Source organism: Charadrius vociferus, unplaced genomic scaffold (genome assembly GCF_000708025.1).
Source record: "Charadrius vociferus isolate BGI_N301 unplaced genomic scaffold, ASM70802v2 scaffold544, whole genome shotgun sequence".
NCBI classification, from domain to species: domain Eukaryota; kingdom Metazoa; phylum Chordata; class Aves; order Charadriiformes; family Charadriidae; genus Charadrius; species Charadrius vociferus.
The window spans coordinates 367,559-388,306 of record NW_009648162.1 but is presented as its reverse complement, the minus strand read 5'-3'; the positions used below and the strand labels follow the sequence as shown (position 1 = coordinate 388,306).

Here is a 20,748-nt window from a genome sequence, read left to right as displayed (position 1 = left end):
TCTTGACAGGCTACAGTCCAGTTTTTCTCACCAGCCCCACAAATGCCATCACTAAAAGGCACTTTGGATACCTTTGGGCCGCAGAGCAAACAACTGTGTATGGTCCTCTATTTTCGTGACTGCTTTAAATCTTGTCCCAAGCTTTTTCCACAAGGAAATATGGTTAATTTGGCCGCTCTGCAAAACACGATGTAGATGCAGCTTTGGTAACAAGAGCAGGGCCACCAAGGACATTACTAGCAGAGCTCTGCTGAATTTTTGTCTTCTGAGTGTCCAGTTCAATGTCTAAGCCACCCTGAAATGTAACAGCATTGCACTCCAGAGTGCAGGAACGGTGCCATGAGTTTGTGCCATCCACCCCAGCACACTCACACCATGAAGGTCCAGCTCATGTTGACACACTTACATAGGTGTCATGGTCATATAATTCCACCACGATGTTGGGAGGGGAGTCAAACACGTTCTGAGGGTCCCCAAAGATCTCTATCTCATAGAAGATAAGTGTCTGGTCCCAGGTGGGGTTCAACGTGTTCTTGATCACTACCGTCTTCTGGCTTTGGTGGAGGAAGGATACAATGGCATAAGGATCTGCAAGGGATTTTAGATAAGAGGTAAAGGATGAATTACAGCTACTGGTCTAGGAAGGAGAAAGCAACCCATAGTCATTCAAGGGCCAACACACTGGGCAGGGAACACTGTGAACAGGCTGAAGGAGCTGCGGGTCTTTTAGAAACAGCAATGACATTCCCATGGCAACTCCAACTGAGAAGAAAATGAGGCCAAGGTCTCCAGCACTTGTCCCTGTACACCAGTTATTTGCAGCTCGGGTGTTTCCCAAGCTAGATGTGATGTCTGTATGTTTAGCAGCCCTGCAAAGGGGTTGTCTTCCAGACACTTGCCCTGTCTCTCTTGAACCCACCATATCCTCTGTTGAGGACTCAAAATTGCATGAAGTACCACCGTCTCATGCTTTTTTGCAGTACCCAGCTCCATCTCCATCTGAGGCTCCCCAGTTCTTGCATTAGGAGAGAAGGAGCAGTCCACCCCTGCACACCTGCACTGACACTTGGGGTTCTGCAGGTTTCTACAATGCCAACCCTAAAACACTTCTTTTTCAAGCTGAAGAGTCTCAGCCTATAGACTAATTCCTCATAAAGGGCCAATCCCAACCCCTGCTCGTTCCAGCTCTTTTTGGGACAAGACAACCAAAACAGTCCACACAACTTAGCTGTCTGTCTATGCAAAGATCTTCCTTCTTATCTCGCAGCAGCCTCCTTTCCTTAAAAACCTTTAATGAAGGAATTTTTTGCCAGAAACCTTTTGGGCATTCAATGAGACCATGTTAACCAGAGCAACCTTATCCTCTGGCTTGTGGTAACTCCAGCTGCTGGAGACACCATGATCTTCCCTGGCCACGTCTCCCAGCACTCCACGACTGTAGCATTACAAATTTCCTCACTGTCTGACCTGATCTGTCCTGGTCCTCATGACTTCTCACCCTGTCCACCAGCACTGAGGTAGCAAAAATGTTTCATCTACTGCCCTCAGGTGTGGGGTTTTCTCCCAAAAGATGACTGCAACACATGTTTCAATGGTGATAACACAGCCATCTTCCAGCACAGCCAAGAGCACAAACTGTTTCCACGATGCAGTCTTTCCCAAGGGGATACAGGAGGTACCAGCATTGTACATGTGGGTGCAGTTCACCCCCTGCTGTGAAGACCAGACCATGAAGAAGGTGACTGGGACACTACTGCCTCCTTGCTGGGGTCTTTAATATCTCCAGAAGGTATAGGAGCTGAGGATGCAGCCAGCAACCAGCCAGAGTCATCCTCTCAGCCCCTTGGCATGAGCTTTGGTAACCTTCAAGCCCTCGGGAGGGTTTTGGATTCCCAGCACTGCGTATTATCCCACCTGGCCTCCAGCTGCCATACCAGATGGCTCTGGGTCTCCCTTAGGGCTGCTGCCTCACATCTGCCAGCCCCATGCAGACATCTAGGGTACTCCAAGATCTCATCAAACCCCTGTACGTAGGCATTGAGCTGGAAACAAAGTGTCTCACCCCTAACTTGGGAAAAAGCCAGAGGCTTCTCACTTCAAGGCAGCACCAAATAGTGAGGAGTAGCCTCCCTTAACAACCAAAGCAATTAACAGAAGAAGTCTGAAATCAATTAACAACAGAAACACGAAACCTGAACCCTCTCTAACACCTTCCCTTCCAGACAGCTTCAAAGAGCACGTGCCCCAAACCTGCTAATGGACATCCAGCCCACACCAGCAGTGGCACTGGGCATGGGGACAGGACGGGCAGTGACAGAACCAGGATCAAGGGCTGGGTGAGAGGCTTGAAACATGCCGTGGGATCACATTATAAGACCCTGTGGAGACTGAACACCCTTCATAACCTGAGAGTACCTGCTGGTCCTTGTCAGAGATGAGACCTCCATGATTGCTGCATCCCACCTGATCAGTCCCAGATAGAACCCTGAGCTCTGGTTACCTGCAAAGCCCAACCTCCACAGTGGTAGGAGACATCGTGGGCCTTTTTGGAAGGACACAGGCCACCTCCTCCGCCTGGCACCCAGCATGACATGCCACCACAAGACACAGATGCACCAGACAGTGTATGGGGGTCCACCAGCATGCAGCGAGGTACCACCCGCATGACCCCAAAGCCAGTCCCAAGAGACCTACTGGCAGCCAGGAACATGGCAGACCCTACAAACGCAACCTTTAGTGCTCAGCACTGCACAAAGCCCCGCAGTCCCAGAAGGGTCCCCCCACCCTACAAAACAGCCTGCACACCCCGACACCAGCACTGTCGGGGAGCACTTATGCTGGGAGCAAAACATGTCCTGCCTGCCCTGGAGATGGAGGAGCATCCCCCATACACCTGAACGCGGGGCTGGCTGAGCGGGGCGGCGTCCCCCACACTCCCTCCCCTTTTCCAGGGATGGGGGGGTGTGTATTTTCTTTCTTGGCGTCCGGACCGCAGCAGACGTGTTTAATGAGCCGGGGCTGTTTGCGAGGTGGCCGGCTGGAGAGAGCAGTATTCACGCTGGGAAGAACCTTTTCCACTTACGCGCTTTTTTCCAGTAAGAGGAAAGCAGAATGCATTACAATAAACAAAAAACCATGGATTTGGATTTGCTTTTTTGCCTTTCCCCCTCCCCCCCCGCCGCCTTCTTTTTAAAGGAGGCCTCCATAAAGCCCCTTTGTTTAGACCCTCGTGTGCACAGAAGGTTTATTTTTATAACTGTGTAAAGCCCCCTTAATGAACTCCTTTATGCTTTGTTAAGGCAGCGGAGATCACAATTCCACATTGTGGCATGTTGTTACTCATGTTGTCCTTGGCTGGGTTTTTCCGAAGGAAGGGACTCCCCTCCCCGCTCTGCCGATCGGGGCCATGAGATCACCTCGGTCCCCACCACTTCGAACAACAAATCCTTTGTGGAGGCGGAGGGGAGACGGGACCTCGGTGGGCACAGACACTGGGTGATTGTTTGGGTGCTCTGCACCTCTCCAGGGCATTTCTGTCCACCCCCCCGAACCCCTCTGCTTCAAAATACTGGGGGAAGCAGGACCCCCTTGGGACTGTGGTCCCACTGCCTGACATGGTGATGCCCAGGTGTCCCCACAGGCTGCTCCTCGCTGCAGGTCCCCACGCTGCACCACTTCTGGGGGCTGTCCCTATATCCCATCCATGATCCGTCACGCCTGTGCCAACACTGGTGGGCGAGCCCGTGCTCAGCCCCTCTGCAAATCCCCGTGGCAGACAGTCAATGACAGTCTTGGAGGGATGATGGATGCATCCTGCCTGCAGGCATCACTGCAGAGGGTTATGAGTCCTCCAGGGATACCTGCCCTGGGACCTGCTCAGGTCTCAGATGTGGTCCCTGCCACAGGGCACTGAACTGATGGGGACTTTCTGCATCGCCGCAGCTCCAGCTCTGAGTCAGAAGTAAACAGCAACGTCCCCACTGTCCTGCTTTCCCACCTCAAAGTGACACTCCAAAGCATTAACGGGTGTGGGCAAAGGCAGCTTTGGTCACAAGCACCAAGGAGCCGCAGGGCCACCTGGCTGGAATGGTCCAGCCCATGGAGAAGTGGATGCGGGACCCTCCAGCTGGTGGGGGGCTGGTCCTTGCTCAGGTCAAACACAAAGGACCATTCCCTGGCATGCCTTCCCATCCCCACAGCTACACTTCAGCCTCTGCTGCAAACAAAACATTCCTAAAACCGAGCCACCTACATCCAAGCACCCTTCAGCACCGAATGACAACACAGCTGCCCAAAGGATAAAGCGACATACCTTATTCTAGCTTCATTTCCTAACCCAGAAAACACGAGCTCAATCACAGGACATCCCAACCACATCAGCTCAAGTCTGGCAATTCAGAAGTGCCTGAAGCTGTCCTGGCGATGTGTTGAGCAGCAGGACATGGAAAGCTTCTCACTCAAAGCCCAGGACACCCTTTTCTCCACCTGTGACCCCACTTATTTTCCATGAAGGAGCACTTTTTACAGTCCAGTCTGAAGGATGCCTGGTTCAGGCATCAACTCCATCAAGGAATCCCCCCAGTCATTGGCTCCCAGCCCCCTTGCAAAGTTTCCAGGATGGAGAGCAGAGGAGCAGCAGCTCAATATAACATTCAGTCGTGAAAACAAATGCGAACCGTTTCACATATTTGCCACTGTTAGGTATTTTTCTTTCCAATCATATTTTCAATCAATTCTTTCACTCCTAATAAATGGAATCTCCCTTCTTCAGCTTTGATCCCTTCCCCAAACCACAGGACAAATCCCTTCCACAAACCCGTAACCCAGGAGACTGCTGCCCCCCTGCCCTGCATGGGCAGGCAAGAGGCTGGCCAAGATTCAACCATCTGGGAGCAAGCTGGACGCCAAGGGTACATAAATCCAAGCAGAAACTTCAGGAGGACTCAGAAGAAGGTGCCTGTCTGCTCCGAGGTCCTAATTACATCCTTGCACCCTTTTTAATTTTTCTGAGCAGATCTGATGGAGGTTTCTGCCCCGTGCTCCATCATCTCAACACCCGCCCAGAGCCCTCCGTCCTGCCTGCGATCCCACAGCTCACACACTGCGTGGGGGGGGTGGCTCGAGGCGGTGTGCCATGGTAAACATCCCTGCCCTCCACTCTGTTTTTATTTGTCATGCCCCTGAGCCGTCTGCTACCCAGCCTTGCCACCGGCTTTCAGCATCACCTCAAGCTGGAGAGAAGGAGCTATTAGCAAAGGAAACAGCTCTGACTCATGGCTGACCTGGGTAACTTGTGGTTTCTGGTTGGTTTCTCACATAAGAGTTCTTGAAACTCTGATTTTTTTTGCTGATGGGAAATCAAGCTATCAGGCTGGTTGCCTTGGGAAAGCCTCATGCCGCCGTCTTTTGTTGTATGGCTGCTGAACATCCCCCACATCACATCAATAAATCACCCAAAAATTGCTTTACAGACCCCACTACTCCCCAGCATCCATTACAGCACTACTTACAAGCACAAACACGTGGACATGGGCTTCTGGGCTTACCTGAAAAGCTGTCCTTATCCATAGCGATCAGATCCCGAGCTTGGTACATGTAGCATCGGAGGTGGTATCTGTTCCCATCTGTACAGAGGAATGAGAAACAATTAAGAGATGAGCCCAGGGATAAGTGCAGGGCACCAGGGGAATAGCTGAGTTTTTAACCAGCCCCAGGTTTGCGTCTGAGGGCAGCTTGGCTTAGTCTTTCCCTTGGCTTCCCAAGAGAGCACCGAGCCCTGAGCATGTCGGGGTTCCCAGGGGGACAAGCCATACCCCATCCTTGCCCACCCCCCCTTTTCCATCCGCCTGCACTCAAGTTGGGCAAGAGGAAGAGGATGGGAAATGCTCAGCTATGGGGTTCCCAGAGCAGAGGCTCCATGCCGGAACTCACTGCAGCGGAATTTCATCCTCCCTCCTGACCCTCAGGGCCTTACAGTCAAATATGCACGAAATGGTGGGTCTGTTGACACCAAAACTGAGGGTGGAGACGGATTTGCCATCATCGCTCTTGTCATCTGTCACTCCGCCCTGCAAAAGAAAGCAAGGCAAGGTCGGTCATGCCGGGACCCCCTCTGCAGCTGGGGTTCCCTGCAGGATGGGGTCCTCCAGGGTATTAATCACATGGATGTCCAGGAGGACTTTCGGACCCTCCCTGGAGGGACCCTCAGGCTCTCCTGCCCCAGAAGGACAGAGAGGACCCAACTCTTGATCCACACCATGCTGGGAGGGAACAAGACACGACACCAAAAGCAGCCCAAGGGTCACCAATTCACATCCCACTTCCCAGCATCTCACCAGCATGGAAAAGCCTCTCCATAAAGTTCATGATTCTTGAAACAGTAGTTAGTAGTTAAGGCAATTTCACTAAATCTCCTTGCAAGCAAAATTAATGGAGTATAAACTTTGTGAACAGTGATACAGGTGGTGTCAAACACAGGCAAATGCCCCATTCGCTGCCCCAAGGGGGGAGCCTCGGCCGACCCTATCCACCGCCCTTCCTTCTTCTTGTGTTGGCCTTGGAGAGCCGGCCTTTTATCACCTCCTAATTGCCGCATTCGGCTTGAAATATATAGTTGCAGGAAAAGGAGCCTAAAGGTAACTTCCTGGAGAGTGTAAATCTGATCTTGAAATATTTTTCAATTATCGAATGCTAGGGAGAGACAGGAGGGGTGTTTAAAGAAAAAAGGAAAAGAAAGAAGGTTCAAAGAAAAAATAAACAACAAAAAAACAGACCGGGATGGAGTTTCCATAGCCCAGAGCTGACAAATCCCAAAAATGCATCAGGAGCTTAGGTGATCTGCAGAACCCTCCTTGCCTTTCCAGGCAGGAATCACAATTACCGTGACATTGTCTGCAGGGGAAGCCCTGGGGTTTGCGTCGTTTTTACAGCAGTGAGGTCACGCCGAGGGTTTGCAAGGCAACTTACAGAGCTGCTTCCCTTCCTCAGCATCCCTCCCCACGGGAGCTGAATAGTTCCTCAGTTATTTTTATGACTGCCGGTCCCCCCTAGTCCCACCACCCCGACCTGCGCCCACTGCCAGCCTGGTGAATGGCAAGTGGAGGAGACCAGGAGCTGAGCCAGGCAGGGATTGCTCTCTGAAGCCCTCAGCAAGCGCTTGGGGACCCCCCCCAAGGTCTGTGCATCACAGGGAAAAGGGGCTCCTCACACCCCAAAACACCATAGAAAGCACACCTTGGAGAGGGCAAGTTGGAAAATGCTCCTGTTCAGGACTATGATTTGCCCTTTGGGGTCTCCATGCAGGATGGTGTATCCCCCCATGATCTCCCCCCTTCACCCTGTCCCCATGGGCTTCCCAGATACTGGGTCCTGCAGCAGGACCCCGTGCACAGCGCAACGTAGCAGCCATTGGGCTTTCCCACCGGGACTGCCATGCTTGGTGCAGCCAGTTGGTAGTCTGGCCACAAAGCTACATTACCAGTGCCCTCCACCCCAGCCAAACCCCAGTCGCACCATGTGCTCGACCTGGCTGTCATCTCCCTGCTTTCACTCATGTCCCTGCTCTTCTCCTGCCTGGGGAGCGGTGGTTCAATCACGGTCAGCGCAGAGCCAAAGCTGGGGCATAAGCACCGGCAGAAACAGGCAAGATTTTCCAGCCTGGCATGGAAAACCCAAAGTTCTCCATCTGCCAAAGGTTTCCCTCAGCTGATTTATGGACGAGGATGGGAGGAAATGGGGCTTGCAGGGTGGGAAGGCTGCCCGCGGCTCCAGGGTAGAGCCACTGGGCTTTCCATCAGAAACCAGAGACAGCCTCGAGCTGCAGAGCTCAGCTCTTGGGCTTCCCAGAAATTGGACTGAGGGCAGAGAGATGCCTGGGGGCCACACTGCGTCCCGTGGTCCTTCTCTTTAAATGACTGTCAGTGACAAGCAAGCTGCCAAATGGCAGGTCCCAAAAAAGCTGGGACATACTGTCCCAGAGAGGGAAACCCAGGACCAAGCTGATATGATGGAGGTGATGGCTAAGCCAGCAAGCCCAAGGGAAAGGACAGCTGCCCAGCTTATAAGGGAGGGGGGAGATGCACAGGTGAAATAACAGGCAAAAAGAGAGGAAACGACAAGATAGTGCTGCAAGCAGTGGTGTTACGCTGGCTCCACGTTTCAGGTATGGGTGGGAGTGCTAAAAGCCTTCTGCATCACCAACTTCTTGGTGTCAAGCTCCCCATTAGTCACCTGGGACCCACTGCAACAAGCAATAAGCACCAGGCGGTTTGTGGGTGTCCCCGCAGGTAGAAGGGGATGCCAAGTCACAGGCAATGGAGAGGGCAGGGTGGTCACGGCAACGGCAAAGGGGGTGGCATGGTGGATGGGGTGCTCTGCCCAGGACACTCATGGGCTCACCACGGGTCTACTTTCCTAAGCAGAATCCTGCTCTAAGCCACCTGGCGACTGTCCCAAGATGTGGGTGGCTGCAGGAAGGCTCCAAGGACTGCCGAGAAAATGGCACACCAAGAAGGAAAGAGCCGCCATCCTTCTGCATCGGAGAGCCCATGTCTGGGGGCAGCAGGAGGGAGCAGATGAATCAATGGGAAGCAACATCTGAGGCAGCTCAGCCCACCCCAGCGGGCACCCCAAATCCAATCGGGCTAATTGCATCCAAGGCAGCCAAAACCCAGTGCCACGTGGCAGCACCACAAGCCCTTGCAGCAGTATGTGGCCCGGCTTCGGGCAGCACCGCCCTGCCTGTCCCTGAAGCTGCTTCCCATGGGACGGGGGATCTGGGAACGTTCCCCCATCCCCACTGTCTGGAGTTAGGGGAAGGACGGAGCACGCGTGAGCAGTGAAATCCAAGTCTCTGAGCAAAAGCAGGAGTGAGCACGTGCTTGGGGAGAGCGAGCATGCAAAAGAAATCACACATACGTGTGCATGCAAGTACGCATGGGTCTGGAGGGCGGTCGTGACACAGAGGAGCCAGACGAGGGGCAGGAGTTGGGGGGACCCGGCCGCACAGCAGACCCCTCCCCTTCCCCGGCTCTTTCTGCTGCAGCGAGCTGGACCCCCTGGGAGCAGATGCTGACACCCCATAGGGTCCATCTGACCCTGAGCTCACCCTACAAAGGTGCTGAGCCCCACACAACAGCCCCAGGGCTGCAGCTGCTCAGCTCGGCAAGGGCAGCACCGCCGGAGTGGGAATTTTTGGGAAAGCCTCCGCCAAGGAGTCCCCAGCTCCTACAAAACCTGCCTCAGCAGCTGAGCAACCCACTGGGGCTCTGCCAGCTCTGGGTCACCCTGACCCCAGCATGTCTTAATGGAAGCGATTGCTCGGTTTGGTAAGGCCAGAGCGATGCACGGCTGAGCATCCCCAGGAAGAGGGAGGCCCCGAAACCCGAAGCACCATCCGTACATTCCTGCATCCAAGACACATTCCTTCTGGTCATGTTTGGTATTATCTTCCTGTTGGAAACCAACCCTTTCAAATAGCTTGAGAAATTAGCACTTGGAGTGTTGACTTGTTCTGTCTGAGTTTGCACTTTAATCTTCCCTCTGCTTCGGTTTCCCTGCACCGCCGTACGGCTCCTTTGCTGGGCGGGCTCGGGGCAACCCATGCCACAACCACAAAATAGCACAAACGTTTTTTTTTGGGAGCCTGGGGCGGCCGGGGCCCTGCCTGGGGCAGCCCTGGCCCCAGGCCTGGGTAAAATCTGAGCTGGGGGATGCTCCAGGCTCCCTCTCCCGACAGCATCTTTATTCCGCTTTGGTGTGGATCAGGGCTGACAGCGGCAGCTCAAACTCCAGTTGCTGCCCCATCCGGGTGCCCTTCTCAGACATTTTTTCCCTGACATCTCAGTCTTCCAAAGCTACCTCCCTCTGCCTGCATTAAAAAAAAATAATCGGAAACAGATACAGCGGAAAATCAGCGCCTACCCTTCCCAGCCCTCAGCACCCGCTCGTGTTTTCCCATCCTTGGCATCTCTTCACCCCACCACCCTGATCCCAGCTCTGTGGCATCACACTGAGCCCCTTCTCCTGCTTGTGGCTCCCGTGGATGGAGGGGTCGACCCTGCACAGGTCCAGAGGGTCTGGGGTTGCTGGATGGGAGACAATGTGTAAATTTAGGTATTATTTTGGGATGGAGCATCCTGGAAAAATACGTAAGTCTTTCAAGCAAGAGGGGAGAGCTGGAAAGGCATGAAGCTGCAAAACCAGAAAGTATGGCAAGATCATTTATACAGCAATCCACAGAAAACCAAGCAACCACACAAAATGTGGCCAGTAACACCAAAATATGAGGGCACGGAGGCGAGCCAGAGCGACCTACTGCAGAGGGGAATTTGGCGAGCGGAGCCTGAAGGACAGGCAGGCTGGTCCTGCACCCACCGGGCTGCCGGGAGCCGGAGCCAGGGCTGGGGAGGGTTTCCCCTGCCACTCTCCCGGGCTGCTCCCTCCAGAGCTGTCACCCTGCGGGGACAGCATCCCCCAAAATCTCCACGCCTGAAGTAAACACTACTCCTTGCCGGACAGCATCACCCTACCCAGGAGCAGCACAGTCCTACAGCAACGGGACCTGGTGCTCCACCGGGACCCTGCTGTTACGGAGGGTTTTTCTTGTGTTTTGCTGACGTTCAAGCAAGGAAAATTTATGGTTCAGACATTTGCTTGGCGTAAGGGAAAGGGACATCTGCATTGGGGTCGCACAGGAGCAACAGTGACACTGAGGGCAGTGTTTGCTAGGGAAGGGGGGCAAGGGGAAAGCAAGGCATGGCAAGGCAGAACAACTGCTTTTTTCTTTTGCTAGAATTGTTTTCAGTTCGAAAATAGGCAAAATAATAATAAATTTGATTTGTTCTATGTAAATAAACAAAAGTTATAGCCTATAACCTTGGCATAAATGAGAGATTTGGGAGGCCGCTAAGAACTGGGCACTCCAACACTGACTGACACGGCTAAGAAATGCTTAGCAAATAAATATGCAAAGTAGGTAACATCAGGTTTAACAGGCTTAAGGGGTGGAGTGCCAGAAAGGGCAGCCCTGGCAGCCTGGGGCAGCTCGGGGACACTTAAATCAACCAGGGACACCCTGCCACCACATCAGCATCATCAGGAGCGAAGCAAGTGGTGGTTCCCAGGCACGTTGCCACATCGCCATTTTAATGGGGCTTTTTTCTCCTCTTCCACTTTGCCTCTGCCCCACACACACAGGGAAGGAGTTTCCTCCCCAGGTCTCCCCCGCATCCCCCGATACCCCCAGCAGACAGGTCCGTCATCTCCCCCTTCCCCAGCACAGCAGCCAAACTCACAAACCCGTTTCATTTGCGGGATAGCGAAGGCGAAACAAGGGCACGGCTGAGCCCTTGGAAAGCTTCACAACCAAGCTGAGACCCAAGGCAGCCTCATGGGACTCCCCACCCACCCACTTCCCCTCACCCCCAGAGATGCAGAAAGGGCACAGAGGGTTCCTGCACAGCTCCATGGCCATACACACACTCACACACATTTGCCTGGACACACACTCCATGCTATAGGGTTTTCACAGAATCATGGAATGGTTTAGGTTGGAAGGGACCTTGAAGATCATCTAGTTCTAACCCCTCTGCCATAGGCAGGGACACCTCCCACTAGACCCGGTTGCTCAAAGCCCCATCCAGCCTGGCCTTGAACCCCTCCAGGGATGGGGCATCCACAACTTCTCTGGGCAACCTGTTCCAGTGCCTCTCCACCCTCACAGTGAAAAATTTCTTCCTAATATCTGTTCTAAAGATATTTCTATTTCCAGCGAAATCCTCCTTGATTGCCTCTGCCGAGACGCAGAGGGATGAAGAGTCTGGTTGAAAAATCACATCAACAAGCCCCAGGGTGGAGGAGGAAAAGGTAGGGTCCCACCAGCAGCCCTAGGGGTGGGCAGCAGCGGGACCCTCCTGGATGGGGCCAGCGTGACCTCAGGGCTGATGCCCGCAAATGCCACGGAGCTGCTTGTTTCCCAGAGGAGCTGCTGGGTTCAAACGCTAGATGGAGGGGAGGACAGAGCAGAGAAAGGGGAGGGGGGGGGAGGGCAGGGGGAGAGCCAAATGGGAAAAAAAAAATAAAAAGCCCTATAATAGGGGCTTTGTACTGCTGTGGTTGGTTCTCATTTAGTTATTGGAAAAGCCAAAAGATTATGAAATCCAGTATATTAAAAAAGTCAGAATATTAGCTAAACAAGCAGCAGCGGGTGCAGGCAGCAGATAACAATCAGCAGATAATGAGCTTTGCTCCAGGTCCATTCCCTAGGATGGGACAGAAAGGTGAGAGCAGACCCAACCAAGGTCCCCCTCCGAGGCGGCAATTTGGGGGGAAAAGGCATGTACCTACCAGGGCCCCCTCCAAGGCGAAGACGGCGGCGGCCCCGGTGCGCTCCAGGGGCTCCATCCTGCGCCTCCAGCGGCGGCGGCGGAAGGTGTCGGTCCGGCGATGCTTCAGGTGGAAGCGCCAGCCAAAGAGCGAGGCATACTCCCAGCCCTCTCCGTCCAGCTCCTCCTGCTTGTGCTGTGGAGCAGGGACACGTCAGGGCTCGGTCCCACCACTCCACGGCCCCTCTGCAGGTGGCAGGTGGCAATGGTGGGACCCCAACACAGCTGAGGGGCAAAGCTGCTTGCGCATGGGGCTCTCCACGGGCAGGGTGGTGCCCACCCAAACCTGGGTCCAGCCTTTTTGAGTTGTTGCCTGCCACAGGTGTCCCACCATGTGTCCCCCCCATATCTCTCCAGCTTAGCTTGGGGATTCAGCCCTTCGTCCAGTCCGTGGGGTGAACCCCACTTGGAGAAGGGTCCCAGTGGGCTGGGGGATGTCCGTGCTGAGCACGGAGGGGGACACTTTGTGCCCAGGCCTGTGTAGCACCAGCACCTCCATCTTCCCAGCCTGCCACTACCTCTGATCTCTCCCGAGGCCACCACAGTTCTGCCACCATGGGACCCTGGGGCATCAGTCACAGGCCCATGAAGGCTTTTTCTACCCAGAGCTGTGTCACCTCTCTGTGACATTTGCACCCCTTTGGCAAATGGGCTGACAGTGGCTCCCCATGTTTTCCAGCCACAATTATCTAGAAAAAGTGCTGAAAGGGGAGGAATGTGTCGTGGGGAACTTGCTGGGGGGAGGGAAGAGTGGTAGCGTTTCAACGGCATTTGCAGTCAAATTGCACCACCTAGAGGGAAGCAGGACTGGGACAGGGGACAGACTGGGGACCTCCGCCAGCCCCGGTCCCCCGAGCTGCTTTGCGGCACTGGCAAAGGTCCCCATCCCGCCCAGCCCAACCAAGCACCCCTGGAGTCGTCTCCACCTCTGGGAGATGTTGATTCCCATGGTTGAAACCACAGAGGCTACTGCCTGCTCCAACACAGAAACCAGGGCCACTGGGCTCCAAAGCACGGCAGGGTCTCTGCAGAAAGCCAAGCACCTCTACCTCTGCATGGAGAGACAGGGACACAGCGCCGACCCACTTCCCCCCTCTTCTCCTCAGCCCCTCTCCTACCTTCCTCATGGCCTCCATCTGCGCAAGATCCCTCCGGCGGAGCCGCACCCAGCGCCGTCGCCTGTTCGTGTGGTACATCTTCTCAGCCGGCACCCAGGCCTTGGGTTTGCGGTCTGGTGGGATGGTGATGCCATACTCCCAGCCTTGGACAGAAGTGGACACCTGGGTGAAGGGGGAAGAAGAGCCCCCACCTTGCCTCCCACCAGAGAGCTCTCTTCACATATGTCCAGGCTGGAACAGCTTTAATAGCAAAGGTTTGTCCAGACACAACGCGCTTTCCCATTTTGCTGGCCCACGCAGATAAGGAACTATTCATGCTGCTACTGAATGGAGGTGTCCCACTGGGAATGCCCAGGTGATAGACTCGTGGTGTTCCACCAGCCCTTGGCTCAGAGTCACAGCTTGAGGACTCTCCTCTCTGTCCTTTCTTCCTCAGGCAACCTCAATGCTTGTGACCATCTTGGATGCTCTCTGGCCTGATGCCTTCAGTCTCTCCTTCACCAGAAGACAGGTAAGATCTTCCAGAAGAACAGCCTGCCCTTTCTCCAGCAGCAAGGAATGTGCTGCCTCTGTGACTGCCCACACCACAGCCTCAGCTGCAGCCAGAGCAAGGGCAAGAGGGTACCCCCAGGGCCTGACCCCCTTCTCCTGAAGCTAGTGGGGTAGCTCACACAGCCATGAAGGGGATGTTATCATCCCTACTGCTGATGGGACCATGGAAGGAAACACCATGATAGGCAGAGTGACGAGAATGAAAACAGCTTTCTGATACCTTTCTCATCCACAGCTCTGTTGAGGTCCGTGTCCCACTCCACATCTTCCCATTTCCAGCCTGGAGGACACTCAATCTCATCCTTATGCAGGACCTTCTCCCCATTCTGTGGGATGCAGGGTTGTTTTCAACCAAACAGTGCCCAGCAGATGCCTAAATCTCCCCTGAGCCCCCAGAGGCTTCCTGCCGCTGGCTGCCCGCTTCGTCCTTACCACATCAGTGTAGGCATCAGTCATGTGGATCCACTGGCCTCCAGGCAGCCGGACCTGGTTCTCAAACACCTCCTCCACGAAGCTCAGGTGCCCGGCGTCCACATCATGCAGCAACCTGCACCCCGGGGTGATGCATGGCATCAGGGCCTTCCCCTCCCGCCTTCCCAGCCCTGCACAGGCAACAGCATGGCCTTGTGTCTTCCCTCCTCCAGCAGCCTGCCACACCACCCCAGCACATGCTTTGCCTCCTGAGCCTCTTCCACCGCGGAGGCAAAACACAAGGTGTAAATCCAATGCAAGAAGATGGCAGAGCTGTGCTGAGCATCCACTATCCCCTCCCACCCCCTCAGTGCCCCACTGGGATCCCACCTCCAAAGCTTCTCAGCGTGGGGCTTGCACAGGCACCCCAGTGAGCTGGGTGCTGGGGCCACCATGTCAATGAGCACTTGTGCAGCACCCACCATGCCAGGGGCATCACCCATTGCAGAGATGACACATTTTGCATTAACGCTGTTGCCTACCAAAGACAGGGCAGGCAGATGAGGAAACCCCATGGCACCCCAGACCTCCATCCAGCTTTCTGGGTGACCTTGCCAGCAGGTTAGCATCTGCTTAGGTTTTCAGGGTGCCCATGACAGCCCATCCAGGCTCTGCTCTTCACAGAAAACCGTCACTCACGTCTTCTCCGGGCAGATGAACCAGTCCCCAGCCCATGTCCAGCCCGTCGAGGGGCGGAAGCTGTCCTTGGGCAGCTTGATCTTGCCAGTGACATCTGAGTATTTGGGGTAGGTCAGGCCAGTAGTGCCCCAGTTCCCCACCAGCGCCAGCTTAGTCTGGTTCTCATACTGGGGGAGCAAAAGCAGAGAGGTTTTTGCGTTGGAGGCACAAAATCCCATGAATAATCCTTCTGAAATCCCATGAATAATCCCTTCCTTCCTGGAGAGCCCCATCCTGGGGACAAACCTCCTGGGAAGCGTCTCATCCTCACACACCATCCTCTGCCCCATGGGCAGCCCCAGATTTCCCCCCCAGCAGGCAGAAGGAGGTGTGAAGCCAAAATGCGGCCTTACAGCTCATTACCAACCTTCTCCCCGGCCTTTTAGGCTAGATGCTGGTGGAAACGGCTCTTTCTTCTCATGGTTGGTAGGAGCTAATGTTACCCCCCACCTAGGGATGTGCCCTCACCCACAGTCCATCCCACCCCCTCCCCTCCATGGTGGAGCCGATCCCCACACTGGAGAGAAAAAAAAAAAAACCTTTAGGGTGGTCCCTGTGAGATACTCACAGTTTCGGCAAAGACGGAGAGCTTCCCCTCAGCGTACTGGTTAAACTCCTTCTCATCGACCGACAGCCCGAACCAGAGCTGGACCCGGATCTGGGCTGGGATCCTCGGACCCATCGCCTCCTCCTGGGGGTACTACCAAAGGCAGAGAGCCCCGTTAATATCCCAGAGAAGGATACTAATGGGGGATGCTCAGGATGCGAGGCTGGGGGTGGTGGGTATGAAGCCCCCATAGCCTCAGACAGGAAAGCAAGGGCGTAGGTGGGACACAGAGCCTCCCTGGGAATTGGGACATCATCAACAGCGTGCAGAGCACTTTGGGGATGACCTTGAGGAACTTCAAAGCCCTGGTGGTCAGGGCTTCTGCGTCTCGGTGAGACACCCTTCAGGGCTAAAACACCAAACCCAGCCAACATATTTCAGCAAAAATAGAAAGAATAAACAGGGAGATGTCTCATTGCCCTTTTTTCTCTCTTTCTCAGTCACTTTTTTTCCCCTTCAAGTGATGCTAGTTTTCCATCCAGTGCTAAAGTGCAGAAAAAAACAATGTATTTTGGGTTGTCTTTTGCTGCCAGCTGGGCTTGGGGGTTTGGGGTTTATTCAGTTTATTTTATTTCACTTTATTTTTTTAGAGCTTGTTCAGCACTGATTGTCTGCTCCCAAGCTGGCACACAGCAAAAGGCCAAAGAAATATCATTTGAGATGCGAGAAGCTCAGTAAGTGCCTGGCGGAGGAGGCCACAGCTTAAATTTCCTGGGGTGGCAGAGGGTCAGGAATTTTGAAAAACGTAAAATAACATTAAAAAACTTTTAAAAATATACATTTTTTTAAAAAAAGCACCATCTGGGCCAAACTGTGCCCATCTTCACGGCCCTGGAACTTGCAGAAAATATTAAGACATTCATGGGCATCTGCTTCATATCCATGAAAGTGGAGCTGAACTCTACCAGAAGCACGACCAGTCTCTCACCGTACAGGAACCAGCTTCAACAGGATTGAAACTAAGGTTGGGGGTCCCCAGAGCCCCGGGTGCTCATGGGTTAAAGCAGCCCATTGTGTTGCAATTTCAGGTTTCCCTGCATGATTTTCTCTACATATACTTTTTTTAGGGGACAATATTTCTAAAATTAATATCACGCATGCATCAAAAGCCAAGGTACCTTCAGGAAGATGGTCTGCAGCTTCCCACAGTTCTTGCCGCAGCAGTTGGAGATGCTCCTGGAGAAGAGGACCTCATGGGCTGGCACACGGGCATATGCCATGCGCTTGTCTCCCTGCAGCATCCAGATCACTATATCGGGCAGGCTGTTTTGGGGCTGGAAAACACAAATGCTGTAGTGTCTGACTGGTGGGGGGCGCTCCAGACTAGCACATCGGCTGCAGAGGGATGCAGGAGGCTGGAGACCAGCCATGCCCCAAGTCCCACTGCTAACCCAAACCCCTGGAGTGAGACCAGTTGACCCAAACCCCATCTCAGCAGCTCCAGATCCCATCTGGGTCTGGCCAGGGCAGAGCAGCCCTACGTTTCCTCAAGTTCTACCCTCCACAGCCAGCCCAGGCAGCTGCAGCAGCTTTGGTTGAGGGCTTACTGGACGTGCTGTAAAGCTCTGCCATGAACAAGGCTAAATCTCAACGGCCAGGTGCCAAACCTGTCGCATCACATCACTGCAGTGGGATGCAGGTGCAACTCGCGCACGCAGAGCCAGGACTCTGCCTGCGAGAGCAGCATCCTTTCTGCTTCCCACCGCTCTGCCTGGCGATTGCTCACAGCCGTCGCACCAAAACAGCAGCATGATGGCAAGCCTGGGAAGAACAAGGCCCCTCCAAGGTGAAAAGCAGCTCCTGCCACCATCGCAGCAGCGTTACCTCCTCTGCCATGGCCTTCAGCCTGGAGAGCCAGTCCTCTGCCTGCTCCAGGGCTGCCGACAGGCTCGCATCCTCGTGCTTGAGCTTCAGGGCTGCCTTCACTATCTGCTCCAGGTTGGTGCTGCGAAACCGGTACATGTTCTGGTCCAGGTGGGTGCTGGCTGCCTTCCCCAGGACATCGGGCAGGGTCACGCTGCAGGGGTTGGCAGAGATGCAGCATTAGTAGCTCACTCACCCTCTCATGGGGGTTTTGCTGTCTTCTTTTTGGGTTTTTTCCCCTCCTTTTCAGCAAGTTTCCAAAGAATTAACAAGCCTCCGAAGATACATTTGTGGAACACAGCAATGCCAAGAGCAAAGGAGCTTCAAACCGCACTTGCAGCCCCCACGCATCACCCACAGCAGCCAGGACGGGGCTCTGGTTGAGCTGCACACACACACACACACACCCATTTAAATATAAATTGATTCAAGCTGCTGGATAAATGTTTCAGAAGTCGGGAAGGATCTTCTCTGCGCTGAGCCATTTAGAGGTTTTCCTGTAAAATGCAGTGATTTACGGTGCTGCCGTTATTAATGCTCTTCTTGCTCCCAGCTCCCGACCCACAGCCCCCCACCAGCCCCAGCGTTCCCTCCTCGGGCTGGGACTGGGCTCCGTAAGCCCCGTTTTCATTGCATGATAAATAAGAAGGACAACATCTCTTGCCCAGCTACGCTCATCGAGATGTGCCGCGGACAGATGCACGCTGCGGTACCTGCCCGGGATGGCGTCAGGGCAGGTTGTCCCAGGTTAATAACATGGATTCCTTTAACAAGAAGCTCAGGGAGAAATTCAGTTCTTTGCTTTCTCTTACAGAGAATTGGGTTTGCTGTTTTTTTCCACAGGGAGCCGGAGCACTGCGGGTGTTCCTAATTAGCCTGATCATTCAGTAGCAGGCTGTGCAAAGAGGTAAATTAAAAGACCATGTTGGGATTGCAGCCCCAAGCCCTCCACAGTTAGATTGGTTATGTTCCATGAACTCAGTTTTGTGTGTCCACTCTTTGTTTGTGTATTTATTATTGGGGAGCTGCTAATGAGCTGACCTCTCACTCGTTTTCTGTGGCTTGCTGTGTCACTGGTGCATGGGAAGGACACTGCTCACCCACCAAGCAAACACCACTTTGTGGTGGAAACTAGCATGTACTTCAATATCCTTGCAGGAACGGGGGGGGAGGAAGAAAAACAGAAAAAAAACCAAACCACTAAATATACCCACTGCAGTTGAGTTTAATTTCAGAAAGATCAATTATAAAACTACGCAAAAAAGGAGGAAATGTGTTAAAGAGCTGTGGAAAGGAGCAGCAGAAAGGGTTAAATCCTATAGGCAGCATGGAAATGGTTTGGAGGTATCTTGTTCCTGGAGATATGTGCCGTATGTTGGAAACCTGTAGCAACTACAACAGTTTAATGAAATGGGAAAATGGAAAAGACCACAAACTCCACCAAATGAAATGTAAAAATACCACAAAGTAGCTGAAAAAAAAAAAAAGGCAAAAAGATGGCAATGCCCCCATTAAAAGCCTAAATCCTAAAAAACCTCAAGAACTATCCCTGTTCAGGTGGATAAATGACATTAGGAATGTGTGCTGGTGAGCCAGGGCTGGAAGCTGCATTTTTCATAGCAAAAAAGCTGGGAGCCGGGAGCACGTCAGGGCAGAGCCCTTTATCGGGGTCTGTCCTGCCTCGGCGGTGGGGAGGAGAGGGCTGGGAGGAAATCAGTCGAGCAGCAAATCGTTTGCAATTCAGGTAGGAAAGGGTTGGATGGTTGGGTGGGATCTGTAGCTTCGCACTTAATATTGCTTAATATTAATATGATTAGAAGACTGGAAGGAGCAACGTGATGGCAACTTCAAACAGACCCAGGACGACCTGGGGGAACCAGAGATCAGCAAGTCTGACCAACTAGCAGAAACCACAACTAAGAAGGGAAGCACAGAGAGGTGGACAACCAGGACCCCAGAGGTCCCCCGTGGAGGGATGCTGGGGTACTGGTACAGCCTGCCCGGGCTCCCTGCAGCACCGTCCTTCCCCAAGGGCTTCCCCTGGACCAAGACGATTGTCACCTCCTGGGCAAAGAGCTGTTTACAAGGCAGGTGGCAAAAGATGGGAGCGCTGAGTTCATCCACATTGATGGGTCCTGCACTGGTTGTTACCACTCCAGGCACAGATTATATGAAAAAAGCAAAAGACTGAGAACGTCACTGTGCCAGCACATAAGCGCATGGTGCATCCTCGTGTGAACATTGCGCCTCCAGCTGGGGAAAGATGTGTCAGAATTGGACAAATTACAAAGAAACCCAAAAGGATGATCAAAAACATCCACCACCTTTTGCATTGGGGTTTTCTGGCCATCCCCTGTGTATTTTGCCATGCTCCCAGCTGCGGCAGGGAGAGGCGGAGGGGTCAATTCACAGGCAGCTCTCTTCCAAGCTCCAACACAGAGCAATCCTTGTGCCACGGGAGCAGAGGAACAAAACCCACCCTTCAGGTCAGCGCTGCTGCCCATCAGCACAAATGAGCTGCAGGAGCTCCCTGAATCTGGCTGCAAGTCAATGTTTTGGGTACTTGGTTTTGCCACAACTCATCTCTCCCCAACTTGTCCATTTGTATGCTGCTTCCAAGTCTTTTCTTTTCCAGAGAGCAGCAGTTTGCCATCTCTTCACGCAAAGGTCTGGAAAGCAGACGTGGACAAGGCAATGCTGGCAGCATGTTGCTGTTTTCCTATTGGGGACAGGAGGTGGGGAGACCCCCTCCCACTGGAACCCTTTCACCAGAGAGGTCCGGACCTGGAGGAGGATGGGGAAGCACTGGAGAGCAGTAGGGGGTTGTCCCATCCCTCCAAAATCCTGATGGAAAGCAGTTCTGCCCTGGCTGAGCACAGAGATGAGGCTTTGGCAGCATCACAGAGGGATTCACAGACAGCTCTGGCTGCACAGCTCAGCTCGTCCCCCGCAAGGCAGAGAGCATATTGGGGTGTGGAATCCCCCAAAAAGCCATCAGGCCTGTTCCAGCTGCCCCCACCATGAGTACCACCCTCACCAGCCAGCCGCAGTCCCTGCGTCAAGCCCTCTCAGAGGT

General features: G+C 53.7%; 1 protein-coding gene across 1 annotated transcript in view; it reads right to left on the bottom strand.

The window, feature by feature from the left end:
• Positions 1 to 20,748, bottom strand: part of DYSF (dysferlin) — a 109,600-nt gene that overhangs the window by 60,911 nt on the left and 27,941 nt on the right. The window contains exons 23-33 of the mRNA XM_009884084.1: positions 17,634 to 17,826; positions 16,928 to 17,083; positions 15,771 to 15,902; positions 15,164 to 15,330; positions 14,486 to 14,600; positions 14,274 to 14,379; positions 13,502 to 13,644; positions 12,346 to 12,519; positions 5,975 to 6,068; positions 5,547 to 5,624; positions 407 to 588 (exon numbers count right to left, since the gene is read on the bottom strand). Of these exons, the coding sequence (XP_009882386.1) occupies positions 407 to 588; positions 5,547 to 5,624; positions 5,975 to 6,068; positions 12,346 to 12,519; positions 13,502 to 13,644; positions 14,274 to 14,379; positions 14,486 to 14,600; positions 15,164 to 15,330; positions 15,771 to 15,902; positions 16,928 to 17,083; positions 17,634 to 17,826 (1,540 nt within the window). The remainder of the gene's footprint in view (positions 1 to 406; positions 589 to 5,546; positions 5,625 to 5,974; positions 6,069 to 12,345; positions 12,520 to 13,501; positions 13,645 to 14,273; positions 14,380 to 14,485; positions 14,601 to 15,163; positions 15,331 to 15,770; positions 15,903 to 16,927; positions 17,084 to 17,633; positions 17,827 to 20,748) is intronic.